The following is a 23143-nucleotide window of genomic DNA, read 5'->3' on the forward strand; positions in this document are numbered from 1 at the left end:
AATTAATATATAAAAGCTTGTATTAAATTATCTTTATTAATTTCAATGGTTTAACATTTTAATGCAATAGAATCGCATGTCTGAAAACGATTGCGCACCAAATGAACACAAACAAAATAGCGCAGAATACATCGAATTTTGGTAAATTCTAAAAAAAATAATCAGGCATCCAAATGGATTTAGGGAGATTTAATCCAAAATAACTAAATCTAGTTATCCGATATCTAAATATATGACTATACGAAACCTCACTGCAAATAAAAGAATGTAAAATATCTTATGAGCAGGGTAGCTAGTGAGCAAGACAGTCAAGCATTTTGTCATTGATTGCTAGTCCATATGGTGCGTACTGCCTCGTACGCTTGTGAGCGAGAAGTAATGGAGGCGAGCGAGTTGACGAGGATCCTTCCATCATGTTGTTGACATGGAATAAAAACGTGCTTTTTTGGATTTAGCAAACAAAGCGACCGTAAAAATAATAAAAAAATAAAAACTTAAGCCAAAAATTAATTCAGAAATTTTATATTTTATAATCAATGCTATAAAATTTGGAAATCCAGAGAACTTGAAAATAATTTGTTGAGTTTAAGGCTACGTTTCTATTTATTTTTATCAGACCTAAATTATAACCGGATGTTTCACTTTCGTAACACAGATATTGATTGGCTGTAATGGAAGTACGTGGTCGATAACTATTTGTTTACAAAATTTTGCAGATAAAGTTTTTAAATAACAATGCAAATTTAAACCCCATGACCTAGTTTTCTTTTTTTTTCGCTTACAACATGTACAATAAAATTTAGGTAGCTTATCGAATAGTAGGATGCCATTGTTTATGTCGCTATAAAAAATGTTTTTGCTTTCTTTTTAATTTTTATTTAGTTACCGAAAATATTAAAAACATCAAATACATCCAATCTTTAGTATAGTCCGAAAAAAAAACCAGACAGGATTTTATAACCATATTAATTGTAATTGTGCAGTGCATGATTTTTAAATTAATTAATGGGCCTCTCGAATACTTTCTCGCCGGCGTCCATTGAGAGTGTAGACCCTATGACTAACAATTGTGATTTTTTATGTTGCTAAGGCCTAGCTTACCACATCTCTAAACGATCCGACGAAGTAATGAATATGCCTATATCTTTCAATCGCTGTCTGATTTTCAAAGCGGGGTTTATCGAAAGCCTAACCTCATTCGTCAGAATTAGTTTGCTCTTTGTGTTTTCTTTAACTCTGACATCAACCTATTTTATCGTCATAAGCCTAACCTCATTTGTCAGAGTTAGTATGCTCTTTGTGTTTTCTTTAACTCTGAAATCAACCTATTTTATAAGCCAACGCTGGTACACACTCTGCTATTTTTAGAAACCATCGGCTTTAATGATAGCACTGGTCTGGTGCTGACAACAGGTATTTATACTAGAGAGTGCACGTGTTTGATGAGACAACAGGTATTTATACTAGAGAGTGCACGTGTTTGATGCTTAAAAAATAGGCGTGTGATTCAAACATTCAAACATTTGTTTTGATAGTAAAATGAAACCATTGCATAGTTAAGTGAAAGCGAATAAGCTTTGTAAAAGAAAATTATGGGGGCCCTGGCTGTTGCCCACTCAGCTCCCCACTCTTAAGCCACCTCTGCTTGTAGACCAAAAGTGATCACCCCAATTTACCAGCCTAAATAAATGTGACAATTTACCAGCCTAAATAAATGTGACAATTTACCAGCCTAAATGAAAGTGACACGAATTACCGAATGTGTTTACATTTGCTGTATTCCCCTTGATAAAGCAGACGACTATTGTTTCGACTCATAGAGTACACAATCGTGACTGCCTCACTACCACATCAACAACAGGTCATTTACTGTCACATCAACAACAGGTCATTTACTGCCACATCAACAACAGGTCATTTACTGCCACATCAACAACAGGTCATTTACTGCCACATCAACAACTGTAACAACGAAACCGACAACAACCGCTGTAAGAACACGTCGACGAGAAGTTTTGCCATAAGCTCATCTCAAGGGTCTTGGATAATACAAAATTGTTAAGGCATCTGTATAAAAGTGATGACAGTAAGGTATTCTTCTATCAATTATCTGGACAGAGAGATATTTGATAGACAGCTGATCATCAAGAAAATACCGTCAGACAATACAACAATTTGCCGCATCAAATTGACGTTTGTTTGGATTCTGGCGCTACAAAACCCGCGACTTTTGTTAGTTGGACGTCATTGTCACCCGGGTGTGACGTCAATGTCTTCTATCTTCGACGTCTGGTTCGACTGGCTTTGACGTCATGGTCGTCTGACTAAGTACTCGAAAGCACCATGTTAATCTACGTGTGATTAATTTTACACGGCAAAACAATCGATCTATGATCGAATATTGCCAGTCTAGGCGCCATTTTCCGGATGGGGCGTCCTTGGGTTCCAGAGATGTTAAGAAATGTCTCCATTTATTGCATGATCCTTCTAATACGGCTCAGCGAAAGATTAGTTCAATTCCTCATCATTCACTCAACACAACAACGGAGATTCCCAGTCTAAAAATAGGTGAAAGGATGCACCATAAAAGGTTTGCATTGAAAACTAATCTCCATTATGACCGGAAGATTATTCTCAAACCTAGAGGAGACAAGAACGTTTTTAAAGTCAAACGAGAAAATCGACAAACTCAGCCCAGCGATAAGACTCATGTTTTGTTCTACACTAGCCTAGTTTTTATACGTTCTATTCCAACACAGGTTAGGTTTTCTTCTACACCGTTTTAGCTTACATTTGTCTCGCTCATATTGCAAATGAAATCTAAAAACGGCTCGGCTGATCCAGTAGAAATTGAAGATTGCTTTAGAATGTTGTAATCACACAAGAGCAACACAGAGTCGACCTAATTACTGCCTGGGGTCATTGTTACAGGGGTCAATTCTTTGTGTCGTTGTTACAGGGGTCAATTCTTTGTGTCGTTGTTACAGGGGTCAATTCTTTGAGTCATTGAACAGACGAAAGGGTTTCTGCAACTTGATGACAAATCATTCAAATACTAATGAGGACATGTAATCAACGAATGGTTTATCAGCGTTTATCTTTTTCCAAGACTTTAGGAGAATGTGCGGTTTTAAGAACGTGTCGACTTATGAATGGTTGACTGGCCACATATGCTGTTTCACTCATCACACAGACCACACTATTCACACATCATAGAGCTCAGACAGCACACAGCACACATCACACACAACACATAACCCACCACACACCACACACCACACATCACTCACCGCACCACCCACCACACATACCCCCCCCCCCACATTAAAGACCTGACTAAACTTGTCTGTACCGAATGTTTCGACATGCCTGACCACAGTTGGTCATTTACTGCCCACTGTCCACCCATTTCCGTCCCAGGGCTCCAGCTAATTGTAGCACCCCCGGCTACATGGAGCAATTATTTGACGGCCAGACTAAGGCTGCGGGCCCCGGCTAAATTAACCAAATATTTCACACGTGACGGGAGACTGAGCTAACGAAGCCACTGATAAGTCAACCACGTTCTTCAGGCGTTATTGACATCTTTAATGTAGTACTTTGTGACATCTTTAATGTAGTACTTTGTGACATCTTTAATGTAGTACTTTGTGACATCTTTAATGTAGTACTTTTGTGACATCTTTAATGTAGTACTTTGTGACATCTTTAATGTAGTACTTTGTGACATCTTTAATGTAGTACTTTGTGACATCTTTAATGTAGTACTTTGTGACATCTTTAATGTAGTACTTTGTGACATCTTTAATGTAGTACTTTGTGACATCTTTAATGTAGTACTTTGTGACATCTTTAATGTAGTACTTTGTGACATCTTTAATGTAGTACTTTGTGATATCTTTAATGTAGTACTTTGTGACATCTTTAATGTAGTACTTTGTGACATCTTTAATGTAGTACTTTGTGACATCTTTAATGTAGTACTTTGTGACATCTTTAATGTAGTACTTTTGTGACATCTCTAATGTAGTACTTTGCGACATCTTTAATGTAGTACTTTGTGAAATCTTTAATGTAGTACTTTGTGACATCTTTAATGTAGTACTTTGTGACATCTTTAATGTAGTACTTTGTGACATCTTTAATGTAGTACTTTGTGACATCTTTAATGTAGTACTTTGTGACATCTTTAATGTAGTACGTTGTGACATCTTTAATGTAGTACTTTGTGACATCTTTAATGTAGTACTTTTGTGACATCTTTAATGTAGTACTTTGTGACATCTTTAATGTAGTACTTTGTGACATCTTTAATGTAGTACTTTGTGACATCTTTAATGTAGTACTTTGTGACATCTTTAATGTAGTACTTTGTGACATCTTTAATGTAGTACTTTGTGACATCTTTAATGTAGTACTTTGTGACATCTTTAATGTAGTACTTTGTGACATCTTTAATGTAGTACTTTGTGACATCTTTAATGTAGTACTTTGTGACATCTTTAATGTAGTACTTTTGTGACATCTTTAATGTAGTACTTTGTGACATCTTTAATGTAGTACTTTGTGACATCTTTAATGTAGTACTTTGTGACATCTTTAATGTAGTACTTTGTGACATCTTTAATGTAGTACTTTGTGACATCTTTAATGTAGTACTTTGTGACATCTTTAATGTAGTACTTTGTGACATCTTTAATGTAGTACTACTGTGAAATCTTTAATGTAGTACTTTGTGACATCTTTAATGTAGTACTTTGTGACATCTTTAATGTAGTACTACTGTGAAATCTTTAATGTAGTACTTTGTGACATCTTTAATATAGTACTTTGTGACATCTTTAATGTAGTACTTTGTGACATCTTTAATGTAGTACTTTGTGACATCTTTAATGTAGTACTTTGTGACATCTTTAATGCAGTTCTTCATTTGCATATTTAATGTCATATTTCTGAGACACAGTGTATTTTCGCCAACTTTTAGAAAAAACTCATTTTGTGAATTCAACTTTAGTGAATCCTTCTTAAAAAACCCACCTAGAATAAACTCACCTTTAAAAATCCACCTTAAAAACCCCCATCTAGAAAAAACCCACCAAGAAAAAACCCACCTAGAAAAAACCCACCTAGAGAAAACCCACCTAGAGAAAACCCATCTAGAGAAAATCCATCTAGAAAAAAACCAAGAAAAAACCCACCAAGAAAAAACCCACCAAGAAAAAACCCACCAAGAAAAAATCCCATCTAGAAAAAAACCCAGCAAGAAAAAAACCCACCAAGAAAAAACCCAGTTAACCTGTGATTGATGTTCACATTTCAGATGTTCTGGGCCTATGGAGGGAGTACTCAACTCGTGAGACAAGCTTAACTTACATCTCCTCTACTCCACCTACACAGAAGAAGATGAAGGTCTACGCACAAGACTCACTGGACGTGCGGCCCCACGGTACCCGTCTGATCCAAGAACACCTGACGGTGGAGCCACACGGCTCCGTCACGGTCCAGGGCGACTTGACCGTCCAGGGCGGCGTCCTGATCAAAACAGACGGCTCCCTGGTGGTGCGGGAGGGCGGCACGGCCACAGTCCAGGGCGCCCTGACGCTGCACGGCTTCCTCGTGGTCGACGGCGCCCTGACCGTGCAGGGGCCGCTACTGGTGCACGGCACCCTGCTCGTGAGTGGGGGCATGACGGTCCAGGGCAGGCTCGTCATCCAGCCCGAGGGGTCGGCCACGGTCGAGGGCTACGTCACGGTGCAGGGGTCGCTGAAGCTACAGCCACGGGGCGCCCTGCAGGGGAAGCCCCCGGGCACCATCAGGGTGGTGGGGCACCTGGAGGGGTTCCCCGACCAGCTAGAGCAGAGTCAGTCGCAGCACCAGTTTGAGTCGGCGTTAGAAGTCACTCGAACGTGAGTCAGTAGGACTTGAGTCAGTAGGACTTGAGTCAGTAGGAATTGAGTCAGTAGGAATTGAGTCAGTAGGAATTGAGTCAGTAGGAATTGAGTCAGTAGGAATTGAGTCAGTAGGAATTGAGTCAGTAGGACTGTGAGCGATCAAATTCAAACATCTAAAAACTTTAACATCTGACAGGAAGCGACAAAAACAATGTAAAAATATTCAAATTTCACCCTTTATATTTGTAGTTTACAGTAAAACTTTACATCTTTACTTGTGCATGCAAATTTTACAGTTTACATCGGAGTTTTAAATTTCAATTCTGAATTCAAATTTTTAATTTGAATGTTATATAACAATTCTGCATTCGATTTTTTCAAAGTTTGCATTCGCATTCTAAATTTATATTTTATATTCGTACAATACATTTGAGTTTTATATTGCAATTTAAAATGTAATTTTAGTATTCCGACTGCAGCAAGTAAATAACACTCTTGTGTACGATACGACACAGCTGATTCAAACTAATCCGACATCTTTAAAAACTAAACTTGGATGGTTATAAATAGATCAGACAAGAGAATCTGGTAATCAAAATAATTGAAAATATGACAGATGACATCTCAAGTGTCAGGTGTGCTCAGGTGTGCTCAGGTGTGCTAGATCAGGTGGCAGGACAAGTGACAAGGTAGGTGGCAGTACAGGTGGCAGACCAGATGGCCAGGTGAGCGACTTACCTATGGGGATGTGTGTGTGTAAGCTAACGACTTACCTATGGGGATGTGTGTGTGTAAGCTAACGCCAACAACGTACCTATGGTGATGTTGTGTGTGTAAGCTAACGACTTACCTATGGGGATGTTGTGTGTGTAAGCTAACGACTTACCTATGGGAATGTTGTGTGTGTAAGCTAACGACTTACCTATGGGAATGTTGTGTGTGTAAGCTAACGACTTACCTATGGGGATGTTGTGTGTGTAAGCTAACGACTTACCTATGGGGATGTTGTGTGTGTACGCTAAGGCCAGTGCCGCGTGGAGAAGCAGATGAAAGACCACATTGCGCATGTCCCTGCCCTGCGTCACAAGCTGAGTCAGTTCAGGTGTGTTCACTCGTCTGTTAGGTCGTCTGTTCTCTCGTCTGTCTGTCCTGCTGCTAATCCACATGGATTGAAAGATCTGCTCTGGAACCTCGCTGTGTTTACCTTTAATATCCCGGCAATATCCGATAACTTCCAGACGGCTAGCAGAAACAAGAATTTACTTTTCACTGACTCGACACATCAGGCGTGACCCAGATTTACCTGCCACAGAAATCATCCAACAGAAATCACATCCACTAAACTTACTTGTTTATTTTTAATTGTAGTTTAAAAATGAACAAGAAACAACAAACTGAACGTAAACAAACCAGTGCTTGAGTGAACGGAAGTTCGACTAGAGTTATCACCCGTTGCTGAACCGGCTATCCAATCACATGCCGGCTTCACTGCTGGTACATTTCCAGCCTCCCCCTCCCGCGCGTGTGTGGGGCCACCGCTCCACTCTATGATCCAAATATACATACAGATTATATTTGCCGGACCCGGCTGAGCACATTATTTATGCCAACGTTTACAAGAGGGTGGGCTTTTTATTTTCATCATACCAAAGTGAGGACAGGAGAAAGGCAGACAAATAGAACATCATCATACCAACATGAGGACAGGAGAAAGGCAGACAAATAGAACATCATCATACAGACGTGAGGACAGCAGACAAATACTAACCCTAACAACATCTCGTTTCTTGAGCTTTAGGCAAGACGGGAGGTTTGTGGGGATTTTTGGTGTGTGGTGTGTGGTGTGAGAGTTATAAGTAAGATGTCTGTTGTGTGAGGGGGTGTGGTGTGTGTGTGTGTTGGTGTTTGAGAGTAAGTTATATCTAAGGGTGTGTGTTGTGTGAGGGTGTGTGTGTGTGTGTGGTGTGTGAGTTATAAGTAAGATGTATGTTGTGTGAGGGGGTGTGGTGTGTGTGTGTGTGTGAGTGTGTGTGTGTGTGTTGGTGTTTGAGAGTAAGTTATATCTAACTGTGTGTGTTGTGTGAGGGTGTGTGTGAGTGTGTGATGTGTAAATGATTGTGAAAGCATGTGTGTAGTGTGTCTACCTTAGTCCAACTTGGTCTATGTTTATATGCATGAGGTCAGATAAGTTGGTACGTAATTGGTAAGTGTGTACTTGATTCGTGTGTAACGTGTTGATGTGTATTATATCGGTGTGTAATGTGTTGTTGCGTAAGTTTACTGTCATGTGTGGCGTGTGTGGTGATCTAGTGGTGTGTACGATATAATTAGTTGCAAGTGTGTGTTTGTTTAGGACACATCTCGAGCGACCTATGTTTGTGTGGGCGTCACGATGTAGGCGTCACGATGTAGGCGTCACGATGCCATCTAAAGCGATTAGAGGAACACTTGTCCAACTGAAACATGAGCTATCGGTGGAGGGGGGTGGGGGACAAACTGGCCAGTTTATCCCTGGCTGGCCAGATTTTTTTTGTTTTGAACTGAAGCACACCATGCTGGACGACTGGTCAAATGACATCTGTCAGACACAACTCGTCAGTCAGAGATAATGTCATCTGACATCTGTTGGATGCCGGACAAGCCTCAGGCTATTTACGTCATTAGGACAGGTCAGAAACACAGCAATTGTTTCTGATTGCTGTTCACTGACAGCACTGACAGCATTGACAGCACTGACAGCATTGACCCTTTACAGCCTAACTTGACTGAACCCGGCTAATCTCAAAACTCCAAAGTGCTTGAGCAAGACAAACTAGTGCCATGTTTTATGTGATCTGACCACTAGTGCCATGTTTTGTGTGACCTGACCATTAGTGTCATGTGATCTGACCACTTGTGCCATATTTTATGTGATCTGACCACTAGTGCCATGTTTTATGTGATCTGACCACTAGTGCCATGTTCAAGATGTAGCAAGAGAAATGCGTGTTTACTGTTCGCACGAAAACATTTGTCACCAATCAGATTTGATTCCTATTTTTGCAATAACCTGACACATTGTGTGCACATGAGATGACAACGAAACAAATCATCAGCTGCGGCACTTGCTGGCCGCGTGAGGGGGCGACGGTAAATTGAATCAGACACAATCAAGCTGGTCATATCAAGTTCTCGGGGAAATAGATCTACTATTGTAACCACAGCACACTGTCTTCTGGCTGTGTCATATATTGGGTTCTCTTTGGGTTTTATTGGAGAAACGTGAACGTGACAAGCGCCTCTTTGATTGGAATTGTGAACGTGACAAGCTCCTGTTTGGTTGGAATTGTTTTAGTGTGTACGTCAGCTGGTCTTGTACACAAGGGGTTACAAGCTGATGACAAATAGGGCAAATATGGTGTACACAATAGGTCATGTTAGTTTACGTGATAGGTCAGGTTAGTGTACACGATAGGTCATGTTTGGTGTTGCACATGTTGAGTGTAGGTCATGGTTAATGTAGGTCATGGTTAATGTAGGTCATGTTTGGTGTAGGTCATGTTTAGTGTAGGTCATGTTTAGTGTAGGTCATGTTTGGTGTAGGTCATGTTTGGTGTAGGTCATGTTTGGTGTAGGTCATGTTTGGTGTAGGTCATGTTTGGTGTAGGTCATGTTTGGTGTAGGTCATGTTTGCTGTAGGTCATGTTTGCTGTAGGTCATGTTTGCTGTAGGTCATGTTTGCTGTAGGTCATGTTTGGTGTAGGTCATGTTTGGTGTAGGTCATGTTTGGTGTAGGTCATGTTTGGTGTAGGTCATGTTTGGTGTAGGTCATGGTGTAGGTCATGTTTGCTGTAGGTCATGTTTGCTGTAGGTCTTGTTTGCTGTAGGTCATATTTGGTGTAGGTCATGGTGTAGGTCATGTTTGGTGTAGGTCATGTTTGGTGTAGGTCATGTTTGGTGTAGGTCATGTTTGGTGTAGGTCATGTTTGGTGTAGATCATGTTTGGTGTAGGTCATGTTTGCTGTATGTCATGTTTGGTGTAGGTCATGTTTGCTGTAGGTCATGTTTGCTGTAGGTCATGTTTGGTGTAGGTCATGTTTTGGTGTAGGTCATGTTTGGTGTAGGTCATGTTTGCTGTAGGTCATGTTTGCTGTAGGTCATGTTTGGTGTAGGTCATGTTTGCTGTAGGTCATGTTTGCTGTAGGTCATGTTTGCTGTAGGTCATGTTTGGTGTAGGTCATGTTTGCTGTAGGTCATGTTTGCTGTAGGTCATGTTTGGTGTAGGTCATGTTTGGTTTAACCTATTGGTTATATCCAAAACTCAGCAACATGATACGATAGAGAGCATTCTTTACGCTGATTGTGTTTCAATACGAGCCAAAAAAAATTTTTTTTTATTATTTTGGTTAAAGAAAATATTTGATTTGGATGTAAAAGCGAATATTGTGTTATTGGGATTTGAGGCAAATATTGTATTACTCCGCTGAGCAGGAAAGATTGGATTTACAACATTATTCTTTCCTTGAGGAAATATGTGCAAAGCTGAGGGGAACTTCTCAATGGAATTATGGGATGTGAGATTGTGGGAGGGGACTCCAGGAGCGGTGTGGGTGGGGATGAGGTTTCTGGGGAGCTAACGATTATGTGGTTGGTGTGGTTGGTGTGGTTGGTGTGGTTGGTGTGGTTGGTGTGGTTGGTGTGGTTGGAGCTTATAATCGTGTGGTTGGAGCTAACGGGCTGTTCCTTTAGACAGGTCAAAGTTCAGGTAAATTAGAGCAGCAAGTAATTTAATGACGTATCGCTGTGTCACATGACGCCCTAAATATAGATTTAGAGGTGATAGGGCTTGTGGGCTTGCCTGTGTGGGCTTACCTCTGTGGGCTTATCTGTGTGGGCTAACCTGTGTGTGCTTATCTTTTTGGGCTTACCTGTGTGGGCTTTCTGTGTGGGCTTGAGTGTGTGGGCTAACCTGTGTGGGCTTTCTGTGTGGGCTTACCTGTGTGGGCTGGTCTGTGTGGGCTTACCTCTGTGGGCTAACCTGTGTGGGCTTTCTGTGTGGGCTTTCGTCTGTTTGTGTGCCTCTGTGGGCCTTCCCGTTTGGGGTAGCCCTGTGAGCTACTGAGAGCCAAGCAGTGAAAAGGCTGCCTGTCCCCACAATTCGCAACACAACACAACCCCACGATCGGGAACACAACACAACCCCACGATCGGGAACACAACACAACCCCACAATCAGGAACACAACACAACCCCACAATCAGGAACACAACACAACCCCACAATCAGGAACACAACACAACCCCACAATCAGGAACACAACACAACCCCATAACCAGGAACACAACACAACCCCACAATCAGGAACACAACACAACCCCACAATCAGGAACACAACACAACCCCACAATCAGGAACACAACACAACCCCACAATCAGGAACACAACACAACCCCATAACCAGGAACACAACACAACCCCACAATCAGGAACACAACACAACCCCACAATCAGGAACACAACACAACCCCACAACCAGGAACACAACTATATACAAGACAATCCTGTCGGACGTCCGTGGACATTTGAAAAAGTTGAAGTAACGTCCAGTATGTTGGAGCTGGCAAACATTACGTCATAAGAAACTGGAAACGGAAAACTCAACTCATTGAAACAAACAAACGGTATCAGGAAAAATGGAATCGCCTCTCTGTATACAATACAACATATAGGAGAAACACAACAGCTGTTTATTTGTTTGTTTAAAAATTATATTATTATCATAATCACAACCATAACCCTAATGATAACAATAATAATAATAATAATCCTAATAATAATCCTAATAATAATCCTGATAATAATACTAATAATAATCCTAATAATAATCCTAATAATAATCCTAATAATAATCCTAATAATCCTAATAATAATCCTGATAATAATCCTAATAATAATCCTAATAATAATCCTAATAATCCTAATAATAATCCTAATAATAATCCTAATAATAATCCTAATAATAATCCTAATAACACCAATAATCCTAACAATCCTAATAATCTTAATAATCCTAAAAATTCTAATATTCCAATTTCTAATCCTCATCCTAATCCTAATCCTAATCCTAATCCTAATCCTAATCCTAATCCTAATCCTAATCCTAATCCTAATCAAAATCATAATCATAATCATAATCATAATCATAATCATAATCATAATCATAATCATAATCATAATCATGATCATCATCATGATCACGATCACGATCACGATCACGATCACGATCACGATCACGATCACGATCACGATCACGATCACGATCACGATCACGATCACGATCACGATCACGATCACGATCACGATCACAATCACAATCACAATCATAATCACAATCATAATCATAATCATAATCATAATCATAATCATAATCATAATCATAATCATAATCATAATCATAATCATAATCATCATCATCATCACGATCATCATCGTCACCATCGTCACCATTATCTATATACAAAACAAAACTAAAAACTTCAATGACACAAACAAGAAACGTCGGACAAATTTAGAAAGAAGGGAAGCAACTCTCGCCGAGGAATATAGGAAACCGGAAGTTCCAAATGTTATTCATCAATAGTGCAGACATTTGATCAAGTTTCTGTGATCAATATCCGCTCTGTATCGTGGATATAATGGAGTCAAACAACCAGTCGGCTCGTGTGCGAGAGAGGGGGGGGGGGGATGATTTCAAACTGCAGAAAATCGCTTTAAAAATGATGTAATGAACTTTGACCTCTAATATTTCACGTGCCACGCCCATCACGTGATGCTGAAAATGAGGTTTAGTGCGCATGAGCAGGAGGCAGACCATTGAGAGTATCTGTTTCACTCGCTCCACGGGTCACGTGGTGGTTGCTGCAGCTAGTGGTGGGTGTGGTGGTATGTGGTGGTATGTGGTGGTATGTGGTGGGTGTGGTGAGTGTGGTGGTATGTGGTGGGTGTGGTGGGTGTGGTGAGTGTGGTGGTTGTGGTGGTATGTGGTGGTATGTGGTGGGTGTGGTGGGTGTGGTGGGTGTGGTGGGTGTGGTGGTATGTGGTGGTATGTGGTGGGTGTGGTGGTATGTGGTGGTATGTGGTGGTATTTGTGGGTGTGGTGAGTGTGGTGGTATGTGGTGGTATGTGGTGGTATGTGGTGGTATGTGGTGGTATGTGGTGGTATGTGGTGGGTGTGGTGGGTGTGGTGGGTGTGGTGGGTGTGGTGGGTGTGGTAGTATGTGGTGGTATGTGGTAGTATGTGGTGGGTGTGGTGGGTGTGGTGGGTGTGGTGGGTGTGGTGGGTGTGGTGGTATGTGGTGGTATGTGGTGGTATGTGGTGGGTGTGGTGGTATGTGGTGGTATGTGGTGGTATGTGGTGGTATGTGCAGATGTGGTGTAGTGGTGAGGTGTTGTGGTGTGGTGATGTGGTGATGTGGTGTAGTGGTGTGATGATGTGGTGTAGTGGTGTGGTGTGATGTGGTGATGTGGTGGTATGTGTTGGTATGTGGTGGTATGTGCAGATGTGGTGTAGTGGTGTGGTGTTGTGGTGTGGTGATGTGGTGTAGTGGTGTGGTGTGGCGATGTGGTGTGGTGATGTGGTGTGCTATTGTGTTGAGGTGTGTTGTGTGCTAGCTGACAAGGCTGTAGAACGTTATTGGTGCCTGCCAGCTCTAATAGGAGCCTGATTTGACTGAGGCTATGTCGGCTAGTCTTCTAATGTCTGCTAGTCTTCTCCATACCGGCTGAGACCGGATGGCAATCAAGTTTCTATTTATTTTAAAAGCTAGCAGCTGAACCGGAACTAGATCCGGTTATCGTTTCCGCAAGTCGGAAACTTTCGGGGCATTTGTTTAGTGTAGGATTCTTAGTCCGACCGGGGCTCAGCCGGGCGTACCTAGTGTTTAACCCGCGTCGTGGGGTAGCCGGCAGATGAAAAAGCCGGCAGAGGAAAGAGCCGGCATGGCGAAGGGCCGGAGATTGAACTTGCTGTACTGTGACAGAGGATACAACTGTGTTCACGTGACTCGCAACGAGATTTTTCGGGAGTTGGGTGTCGAGGGGGGGGGGGGTCAAACATGTTTGTTATATTGTGTTGTATCACGTGGTGTTGTATGTCACGTGGTGTTGTATGTGTCACGTGGTGTTGTATGTGTCACGTGGTGTTGTATGTGCAACAGCAACACAATGTATGACATCCTGTACATGTGACACATCTTGCTTTTACGTGTATGGGTCAGGTGTGTTTGTCACGTCACGTGACTTGATCGTGACGTACCATCGAATGCCGCAAGTGGCTGGCTGGTTCTTTGGCCACCACACAACCGTCCACACTTGTTATGGCCACACTTTGGCCACCACACAACCGTCCACACTTGTTATGGCCACACTTTGGCCACCACACAACCGTCCACACTTGTTATGGCCACACTTTGGCCACCACACAACCGTCCACACTTGTCATGGCCACACTTTGGCCACCACACAACCGTCCACACTTGTCATGGCCACACTTTGGCCACCACACAACCGTCTACACTTGTCATTTCCACACTTTGGCCACCACACAACCGTCCACACTTGTCATGGCCACACTTTGGCCACCACACAACCGTCTACACTTGTCATGGTCACACTTTGGCCACCACACAACCGTCTACACTTGTCATGGCCACACTTTGGCCACCACACAACCGTCCACACTTGTCATGGCCTCACTTTGGCCACTGGCCACTGGCCATGTTTCAACTTCTCGTATGTCCAGCTCACGTGATCAGTTGAACACGTGCCGGCACGTGCACGGCGCACCTGATGCCGCGCGTGAGCAGTCCCGTCTGAAGTTGTGTGTGAGTTGTTTACACCCACACACTCAGGTACCAACCCACACAGCCACACAACCACACGTCCTCCCCACAATCAAGTTCTAGATTTACCATCCCATGTCCGCAAACACCCGCGCGAGGGCCTGCGTGCTTTGTTCATCTTTTTCATTTGGCTTTTATTTGATTTGGCTTGTCTTTCATCAGAATAGCCGGCAAGTTTGAAGACACCAATGTTCAGCTGTGAGGGTGGGAGGGGGGGGGGGCAGGAGCAAGAGAATTGCCTCACAATTTGTTTTAGTTAGGTTGTAGGAAATTAGCAAGTTAGACGTGCAAAACATTTATGGGCGGAGAGAGGTCGCTGAAGTAATTGCACATGGTCAGTTGTACAGAAGGTCAGTTTTACAAAAGGTCAGTTGTACAGAAGGTCAGTTGTAGAGGTCAGTTGTACAGAAGGTCAGTTGTAGAGGTCAGTTGTACAGGAGGTCAGTTGTACAGGACGTCAGTTGTAGAGGTCAGTTGTACAGAAGGTCAGTTGTAGAGGTCAGTTGTACAGAAGGTCAGTTGTACAGAAGGTCAGTTGTACAGGAGGTCAGTTGTAGAGGTCAGTTGTACAGAAGGTCAGTTGTAGAGGCCAGTTGTAGAGGTCAGTTGTAGAGGTCAGTTGTACAGAAGGTCAGTTGTAGAGGCCAGTTGTAGAGGTCAGTTGTAGAGGTCAGTTGTACAGAAGGGCAGTTGTAGAGGTCAGTTGTACAGGAGGTCAGTTGTAGAGGTCAGTTGTACAGAAGGTCAGTTGTAGAGGCCAGTTGTAGAGGTCAGTTGTAGAGGTCAGTTGTACAGAAGGTCAGGTGTAGAGGTCAGTTGTACAGGAGGTCAGTTGTAGAGGTCAGTTGTACAGAAGGTCAGTTGTAGAGGTCAGTTGTAGAGGTCAGTTGTACAGGAGGTCAGTTGTACAGAAGGGCAGTTGTACAGGAGGTCAGTTATAGAGGTCAGTTGTAGAGGTCAGTTGTACAGAAGGGCAGTTGTAGAGAAGGTCAGTTGTACAGGAGGTCAGTTGTAGAGGTCAGTTGTACAGAAGGGCAGTTGTAGAGAAGGTCAGTTGTACAGGAGGTCAGTTGTAGAGGTCAGTTGTACAGGAGGTCAGTTGTACAGGAGGTCAGTTGTAGAGGTCAGTTGTACAGAAGGTCAGTTGTAGAGGTCAGTTGTAGAGGTCGGTTGTACAGAAGGTCAGTTGTAGAGGTCAGTTGTAGAGGTCAGTTGTACAGAAGGTCAGTTGTACAGAAGGTCAGTTGTACAGAAGGTCAGTTGTAGAGGTCAGTTGTACAGAAGGTCAGTTGTAGAGGTCAGTTGTAGAGGTCAGTTGTACAGAAGGTCAGTTGTAGAGGTCAGTTGTACAGAAGGTCAGTTGTAGAGGTCAGTTGTAGAGGTCAGTTGTACAGAAGGTCAGTTGTAGAGGTCAGTTGTAGAGGTCAGTTGTAGAGGTCAGTTGTACAGAAGGTCAGTTGTACAAAAGATCAGTTGTACAGAAAGTCAGTTGTCAATTATACCATGAACACACCCAAAAACAAACATTTATTCTTTGAATTGTTGTGTCCATCATTTATCCCCTCCTATGTCGCCCCTCCCTTTGTACTAATTGAATCAACATTCGCCCCAATCATCGACCACCGTACAGAGTTCCGCACTGTGAGCTGGTTCTAACCATTTCTAATTTCCGCAAACCTCAAGGCTCAAACAAAACTGGAGAGGGGGGGAGCGGGGTTGGGGGATGGTTCTAGGTGTAGAGGATGATGGTAGCTATGGTAGTCACGCTCACGTGATAGTTCGGTGTTTGTTTAGAGAGAGGAGGGTGGGGGGTGTTGGTGTCACACGTTATTTTCATTTCCGGTTCTAAAAGGTTTTTCAAATTTCACTTCCGTGAGTTGATTGGTTTGCAGCACGACACACCACGTGACAAACACCGCGTGACAAACACCACGTGACACTAACGGTGAGGGTGATCCCCCTTGGTTGGTGCACGTAAAAACAAACATCAAACTCAAACAGTGGCCTGCAGACCTATATAGATGCCCGGGGTAAACTCAAGCGGAACATTTGAATGGGATAAACTAGTGCAGTTTTCTAACAATTATACAAGAGTATATATATATATATATATATATATATATATATATATATATATATATATATATATATATATATATATATATATATAATCTGAAAATGTATTTCTAATTGGATAACATTAAGTAAGTGACAAGATCACATTATGTGACACATCAGCCTTTGGGCAAGATATCATTTGGGGTGTATATGTGAGGGGAGAGATTCAGCAGACCACACTCCCCTAACGCACAACGCCTACCCTAAAGTGTATCTGGGTGATTTTAAAACCTCTTGTTTGATATCAAACAATATTATTTTAGTTACACGATTACAAGGCTGTGACGCTGGTGATATGTCATTTTCTGCTTCAGTCGTTTGTGACATACAGTCCAATAGTTAGCACGTACTACATGTCATCAAGTGTGTACTACATGTCATCAAGTGTGTACTACATGTCATCAAGTGTGTACTACATGTCATCAAGTGTGTACTACATGTCATCAAGTGTGTACTACATGTCATCAAGTGTGTACTACATGTCATCAAGTGTGTACTACATGTCATCAAGTGTGTACTACATGTCATCAAGTGTTTACTACATGTCATCAAGTGTGTACTACATGTCATTAAGTAGATGGTTGCTGGTTGCTGGTAGTTGTTAGCTGGTTGCTAGATATGGTTGGTATAGGCTGTTATATGTCAGCTTACGTGTGTAGATTTCGTGTGACTGCCTGTTAGCTTGAACCTAACATTAATGAAGATATTTTTCTGTCGACATTTGAAAGGAAGCTGAAATATTCACGTGCAGTGCTCCCCCCTGATTATGTGACTTGCTTCCCTTGGTAGGGATGTCAATAATTCATGTGTTTACCGGTGGAAAAGAAAGCGAATAGAATGGCATTTACAGCGGCGCAGGGAAAAACATTTCGTAATATGAGTGGGGTGGGGGTGTCTACTAGTTCGTAATGGGGGGGGGGGGGGTGGTTGTCTACCAGTTCGTAATGTGAGGAGGGGGGGGGTTGTCTACTAGTTCGTAATGTGAGGGGGGGAATTGTCTACTAGTTCATAATGTGAGGGGGGGGGGGTTGTCTACCAGTTCGTAATGTGAGGAGGGGGGGGGGGTGATTGTCTACTAGTTCGTAATGTGAGGGGGGGTTGTCTACTAGTTCGTAATGTGAGGTGGGGGGTTGTCTACTAGTTCGTAATGTGAGGTTGGGGGGGGGGGTTGTCTACTAGTTCGTAATGTGAGGAGGGGGGGGTGATTGTCTACTAGTTCGTAATGTGAGGGGGGGTTGTCTACTAGTTCGTAATGTGAGGTGGGGGGGTTGTCTACTAGTTCGTAATGTGAGGTGGGGGGGGGTTGTCTACTAGTTCGTAATGTGAGGGGGGGGGGGGGGTTGTCGACTAGTTCGTAATGTGAGGGGGGGGGGGGGTTGTCTACTAGTTCTTAATGTGAGGAGGGGGGGGGGGTTGTCGACTAGTTCGTAATGTGAGGGGGGGGGTTGTCTACTAGTTCGTAATGTAGGGGGGGGTGATTGTCTACTAGTTCGTAATGTGAGGGGGGGTTGTCTACTAGTTCGTAATGTAGGGGGGGGGGTGATTGTCTACCAGTTCGTAATGTGAGGAGGGGGGGGGGGGGGTTGTTACCAGTTCGTAATGTGAGGGGGGGGGGGGTTGTCGACTAGTTAGTAATGTGAGTGGGGGGGGGGGTTGTCGACTAGTTCGTAATGTGAGGGGGGGGTGTCTATTTGTATTGTGATGGGTCAAGATTAAAGGTCATGAAATATGGACGTTAGGACTTCAAGTAAAGACGTTGTGGTGAAAAGACGTTAGGACGTCGTAAGGACGTCTTTATGTAATGCAGTTCTGAGAACGTGTACAGCAGTATGTGATTATATGATTAGCGTGTAGGCTGTGTAGGACTGTGATTATCAGATTAGTGTGTAGGCGGTGTAGGACTATGTGATTATCTGATTAGCGTGTAGGCGGTGTAGGACTATGTGATTGTGTTGTTATTGTGTCAGTCTTGTAGGACTATCTGGTGTGTTATGATTGTGTAGGTCGTGTTGATGTGTGTGTGTGTGTGTGTGTGTAAGTGTGGGAGTGAGTGTTGGACTGTGGTGTGGATGTAGTCGGCCATTGATGCTATTTATAACTATTAGGGGAGGCAACACTCTGATTTATTTACTCCTAAACTAAATAGTTTTCTTACCTCCCTTGGAAACTCTCAAACAAAATCCAATTCCTGATTGGTCTGTCCACGTTGTATCCTAGCGACCATCGCCACTCCGTAATGTCCATTGGCACTGGTTAGACTCTAGGGGGGGGGGGGGGGTAGCCAGTGAAGTTTTTATATACTTGTTTAAATTTTTGCTTCAAGTAATTATGATTTATTAATTTTAAAAGTTAAAATAGCAAGTTGCTTATGAAATGGGATTATAACACTTGTAAAGTGTTTGCATTTTCCATAGATCGGATAAATTTGTTCATTTAAATATCATTTCGTAAACTACAAATAATTCGCCAGATGCTAATTTTTTGCATGCAGCGATTTTAAATTGTCAGCTGGTTTAACTTGTAGGTGTTCGCAGGGGCGGAATTTCAATGTGGGAGTAGGGGCATACATGTCTACTCGGCTACCTGTCTATAGTCAACCGTCTAAAGTCATCTGTCTCAAGTCAATGTCTGCAGTCACCTGTCTTCAGTCGCATGTCTACAGTCACATTTAGAAAGTGGTCAGAGACATTTGTTGTCCTGTTATATATCAGGTAATGTCCGCCTCGAAGCTTATCTGGAATATGTAGGCCTATCCAGCTCAGTAATGCATAAAATCACATAACACATGTCATGCTAGAGGTCGTACGATCTATGTCATGCTAGAGGTCGTACGATCTATGTCATACATGAAAAAACTAAAAGAACTTTACGTGGTATTTGGTAGTTACTTTACTAACATGTACAAGATAAAGGGGAAGTAAATCCAAAAAATTAAATAGCCAATATTTTATGAGTTAGTTCCCTTAGAATTTCTCCATTTAGGAAAAGAAAACCCTGTATGCCACCAATTTTTTTACTCTAACTCTTGTATAAATAAATAAATAAATAAATATATATATATATATATATATATATATATATATATATATATATATATATATGTATGTATGTATATATATATATATATATATATATATATATATATATATATATATATATAATTTTTTTTTGTTTCTTTGTTTTTGTTGTTGCTATTAACTTTCCATTGGACTATATTTGATTTGTGATTAGTTGTAAGCAAGCTGAGTTAAATCCTTGTTCTGTCGTTTACCTATAATGTTTGCTCTTGGAAACAGAAAACTGAGTTTAGCTGCTAGGGTTATTGTATGCCGACTTTAGATTGAGCGTTGCGCCACCTATAATTTCCCTGAAACTTCCAGCCTATCTTCGCGTTCACAGGTCACAGGTCACCGCTTGTTCCACAGGTCACAGGTCACCGCTTGTTCCACAGGTCATAGGTCACCGCTTGTTCCACAGGTCACAGGTCACAGGTCACTGCTTGTTCCACTTGAAACTCATTACGTCTGTTGATGCTGCTCTGGTTTTGTTTTTTTTAGGGGAAATGTTTTCACGGCGAAACAGGTAAATGAGAGTCTGAGCTCTAGCCGTCAGAGAATTATTTGTTTGATTCAATCTCTGGCCTACAGCGTGTACACTTGTTCAGCTTGTTCGTGTTCAACAGACCGATATTGTGGTTCGTACGTCAGACATTGCTGGAATAGTTCAAATAGTTGGCAGTCTAGTGACTTTGTCAGTCTGTTCTGTCTAGTGCCCTGGTCAGTCTGTTCTGTCTAGTGCCCTGGTCAGTCTGTTCTGTCTAATGCCCTGGTCAGTCTGTTCTGTCTAGTGCCCTGGTCAGTCTGTTCTGTCTAGTGTCCTGGTGAGTCTGTTCTGTCTAGTGCCCTGGTCAGTCTGTTCTTATCTTTTGCTCCCATCAACTGCTCCCACATACAGCTGCTCCTATCTACCGTATATATATATATATATATATATATATATATATATATATATATATATATATATATATATATATATATAACGCTGCTGGTAGTGTGTCAGTCCGTCAGTCGTCGCTATAGATTTTGGAGCCATAAAAAGTAAACACTTCACGTGTAAGGTTTGTTTATATAACGACTTAAATTTATCTTATAGTTGCTACAGTTTTTACTCTTTCGCATAACGTGAAGACTATATTAAATACACGCAAATTGCTAAAACATTTTAAACGGATCAATGTCAAATATTATTTTCGTCTAGATTTCTAGAAAATGTGGATACATTTTAATAATAATAGGGTCGAAAAAGCTAATTAATTAAACTGTTTTGTAATTTTGCCAAGAGAGGAAATTTAAAACTAAATTCAACTAAAGCTAATAAAAGAAAATGTTAATGCAAAATCTTTAAGAGGGAATTATTGTTGGAATAATATAATTAGTAAAATGTGAATGCAAATCTGCAGAGGGCATTATTGTAAGATGACATTATTGTTGGAATATTATAATTGGCATGGATTGATAAAAGGCTATCTTTTATTTATTTTATTCACTAAACGTACTGGTTACTAATTATAATTTTTAATCAACTATTCCACACTGATATATACGCGTCATCACGTTCATTAGGGATTGTAGGAAAAAAAAGTCACAGGAAAAAAAAAACACAGGAAAAAAAAAACACAGAAAAAGTCACAGGAAAAAAAAACACAGGAAAAAAAACACAGAAAAAAAGTCACAGGAAAAAAAAGTCACAGGAAAAAAGTCAAAGGAAAAAAGTCACAAATATATATTTGCATGATATTTGTTAATACTTCTATGTATTAAATATTTAGAGAGTGCAAATTAACTTAGGATTAATTAAATGTAATGTAATGTGTGTAGGCTGTATACGCATAGGAATTTTTATATTTCATCTAAAAATATTTATTATGAAGTATGTAGATTGTAATTATTTTAAACTTAAGATTAGTAGCATTAAATAGAACGCTCCAAAGTCCACGTTTTTCATTGTGTTTTTTTTTTAAATACCAATATTAAATTACCGTGAAATGGTAAGTTCATCTGACTTGCTGCCCTCAACTCATGGCAACAATAGTTATGTTTAGTTCAACCACCTTTACTGCCCACATTTATCACGCTCATTACATAACAAAACTTAGGATCAAAACAGAAAGCCGACAAGGTTCAAAGGCTGTCATTGACGCATAACATCAACAACACAAAATATGTTCGGACAATGCCTATGGAGGAGAGGCCGACCAGAGAATAGCCTTAGGGCAAAATGTGCCTAAATTTCTTTTATAGTTAACTTTTCTATCGCGTATTAGAGTATTTTTACTTACAATTGTTATAAATCATAATTCTTTTAACGTCTATAAATAACTTATGCTATAAAAAAATACAACCCACAACAATAAACATACAAAATTTTACAATTCTTAACAAATTAATAAAAATATTTCTAAAAAGATTTTTGTGATTTTTTTTCTGTGACTTTTTTTCCTAGCAAAAACTGTGACTTTTTTTCTGTGTTTTTTTTTCCTGTGACTTTTTTTCCGCTCACCTCATTAGGTGCGCAATCGTTTTAGTCATGAAAGTCTTATTGTAAATTTTAAAAATTTAAAGTACTGAAAAAAGCATGAATTGATAAAGTGCAATATGGTAGGCAACACGGCTATTTTAAATACTGCCTCTTCTTTATTTTATACACTGAACGTACTGTTTACAAATTATTATTCTATCTTTCCGTTTGCGGACAAGCTGGGGGTTTTATAGTTGTTCACTTCTTTTGTGTTTATGTTTGTGTGCTGCGTTTGTGTTGTTTTTTTTAAATTGTGTTTGTGTTTTCTTTTGTGTTTGTGTTTGTGTTGTGTTTGTGTTTTCTTTTGTGTTTGTGTTCGTTTTGTGTTTAGTTTTGTTCTGTTCTGTTCCCAAGTTGGTACATTTAAAAAAGATTTAACGTAGTGGCCCCATGAAGGACCAAACCTGTAAAGGAGTTACAAATGCCAGCATTGTCCGACCTAAAGCTTGCAAGTTTTGATTTCCCCCAACCCAGCGTCTTAGAGTGGGCCATTCTCTGCTCATGGAGCGGCCCCTGTGGCGCTATCATCGTGTAGTATCTGGCATTGCTGGCGGGGCAACATGCACTGACGCAAGCACGCACAGCTAGACGGGATCTGATTGGTCGACACCAGCAAACACGAGGGCCGGGAACACGAGGGCCGGGAACAAATGGCCCGTTGTCCCCGGCCGTACACAC

At 41.2% G+C, this 23143-nt stretch overlaps 2 protein-coding genes across 2 annotated transcripts in view; one reads left to right on the forward strand and one right to left on the reverse strand.

Annotated features, from left to right (window-relative positions):
- The window catches only part of LOC131937049 (glutamate receptor 2), a 138545-nt gene extending 131234 nt beyond the window's left edge, over positions 1-7311 (reverse strand). The window contains exon 1 of the mRNA XM_059294236.1: positions 6886-7311. Within this exon, the coding sequence (XP_059150219.1) occupies positions 6886-7057 (172 nt within the window). The 5' untranslated portion in view covers positions 7058-7311. The remainder of the gene's footprint in view (positions 1-6885) is intronic.
- LOC131937069 (uncharacterized) lies at positions 2623-6171 on the forward strand. The gene is made up of 2 exons (XM_059294258.1): positions 2623-2759; positions 5321-6171. The coding sequence occupies exon 2, from the start codon at positions 5404-5406 to the stop codon at positions 5908-5910; it is 507 nt and encodes a 168-aa protein (XP_059150241.1). The 5' UTR covers positions 2623-2759; positions 5321-5403; the 3' UTR covers positions 5911-6171.
- Positions 7312-23143: the final 15832 nt, after the last annotated feature.

This window comes from Physella acuta, unplaced genomic scaffold (assembly GCF_028476545.2).
Source record: "Physella acuta isolate Inbredline_101_S28 unplaced genomic scaffold, ASM2847654v3 ptg000017l, whole genome shotgun sequence".
Classification (NCBI taxonomy): Eukaryota; Metazoa; Mollusca; class Gastropoda; family Physidae; genus Physella; species Physella acuta.

What these genes read in the sequence shown, in the direction of transcription:
- LOC131937069 (XM_059294258.1), top strand. Translation starts at nt 5,404, where the DNA reads ATGAAGGTCTACGCACAAGACTCACTGGACGTGCGGCCCCACGGTACC.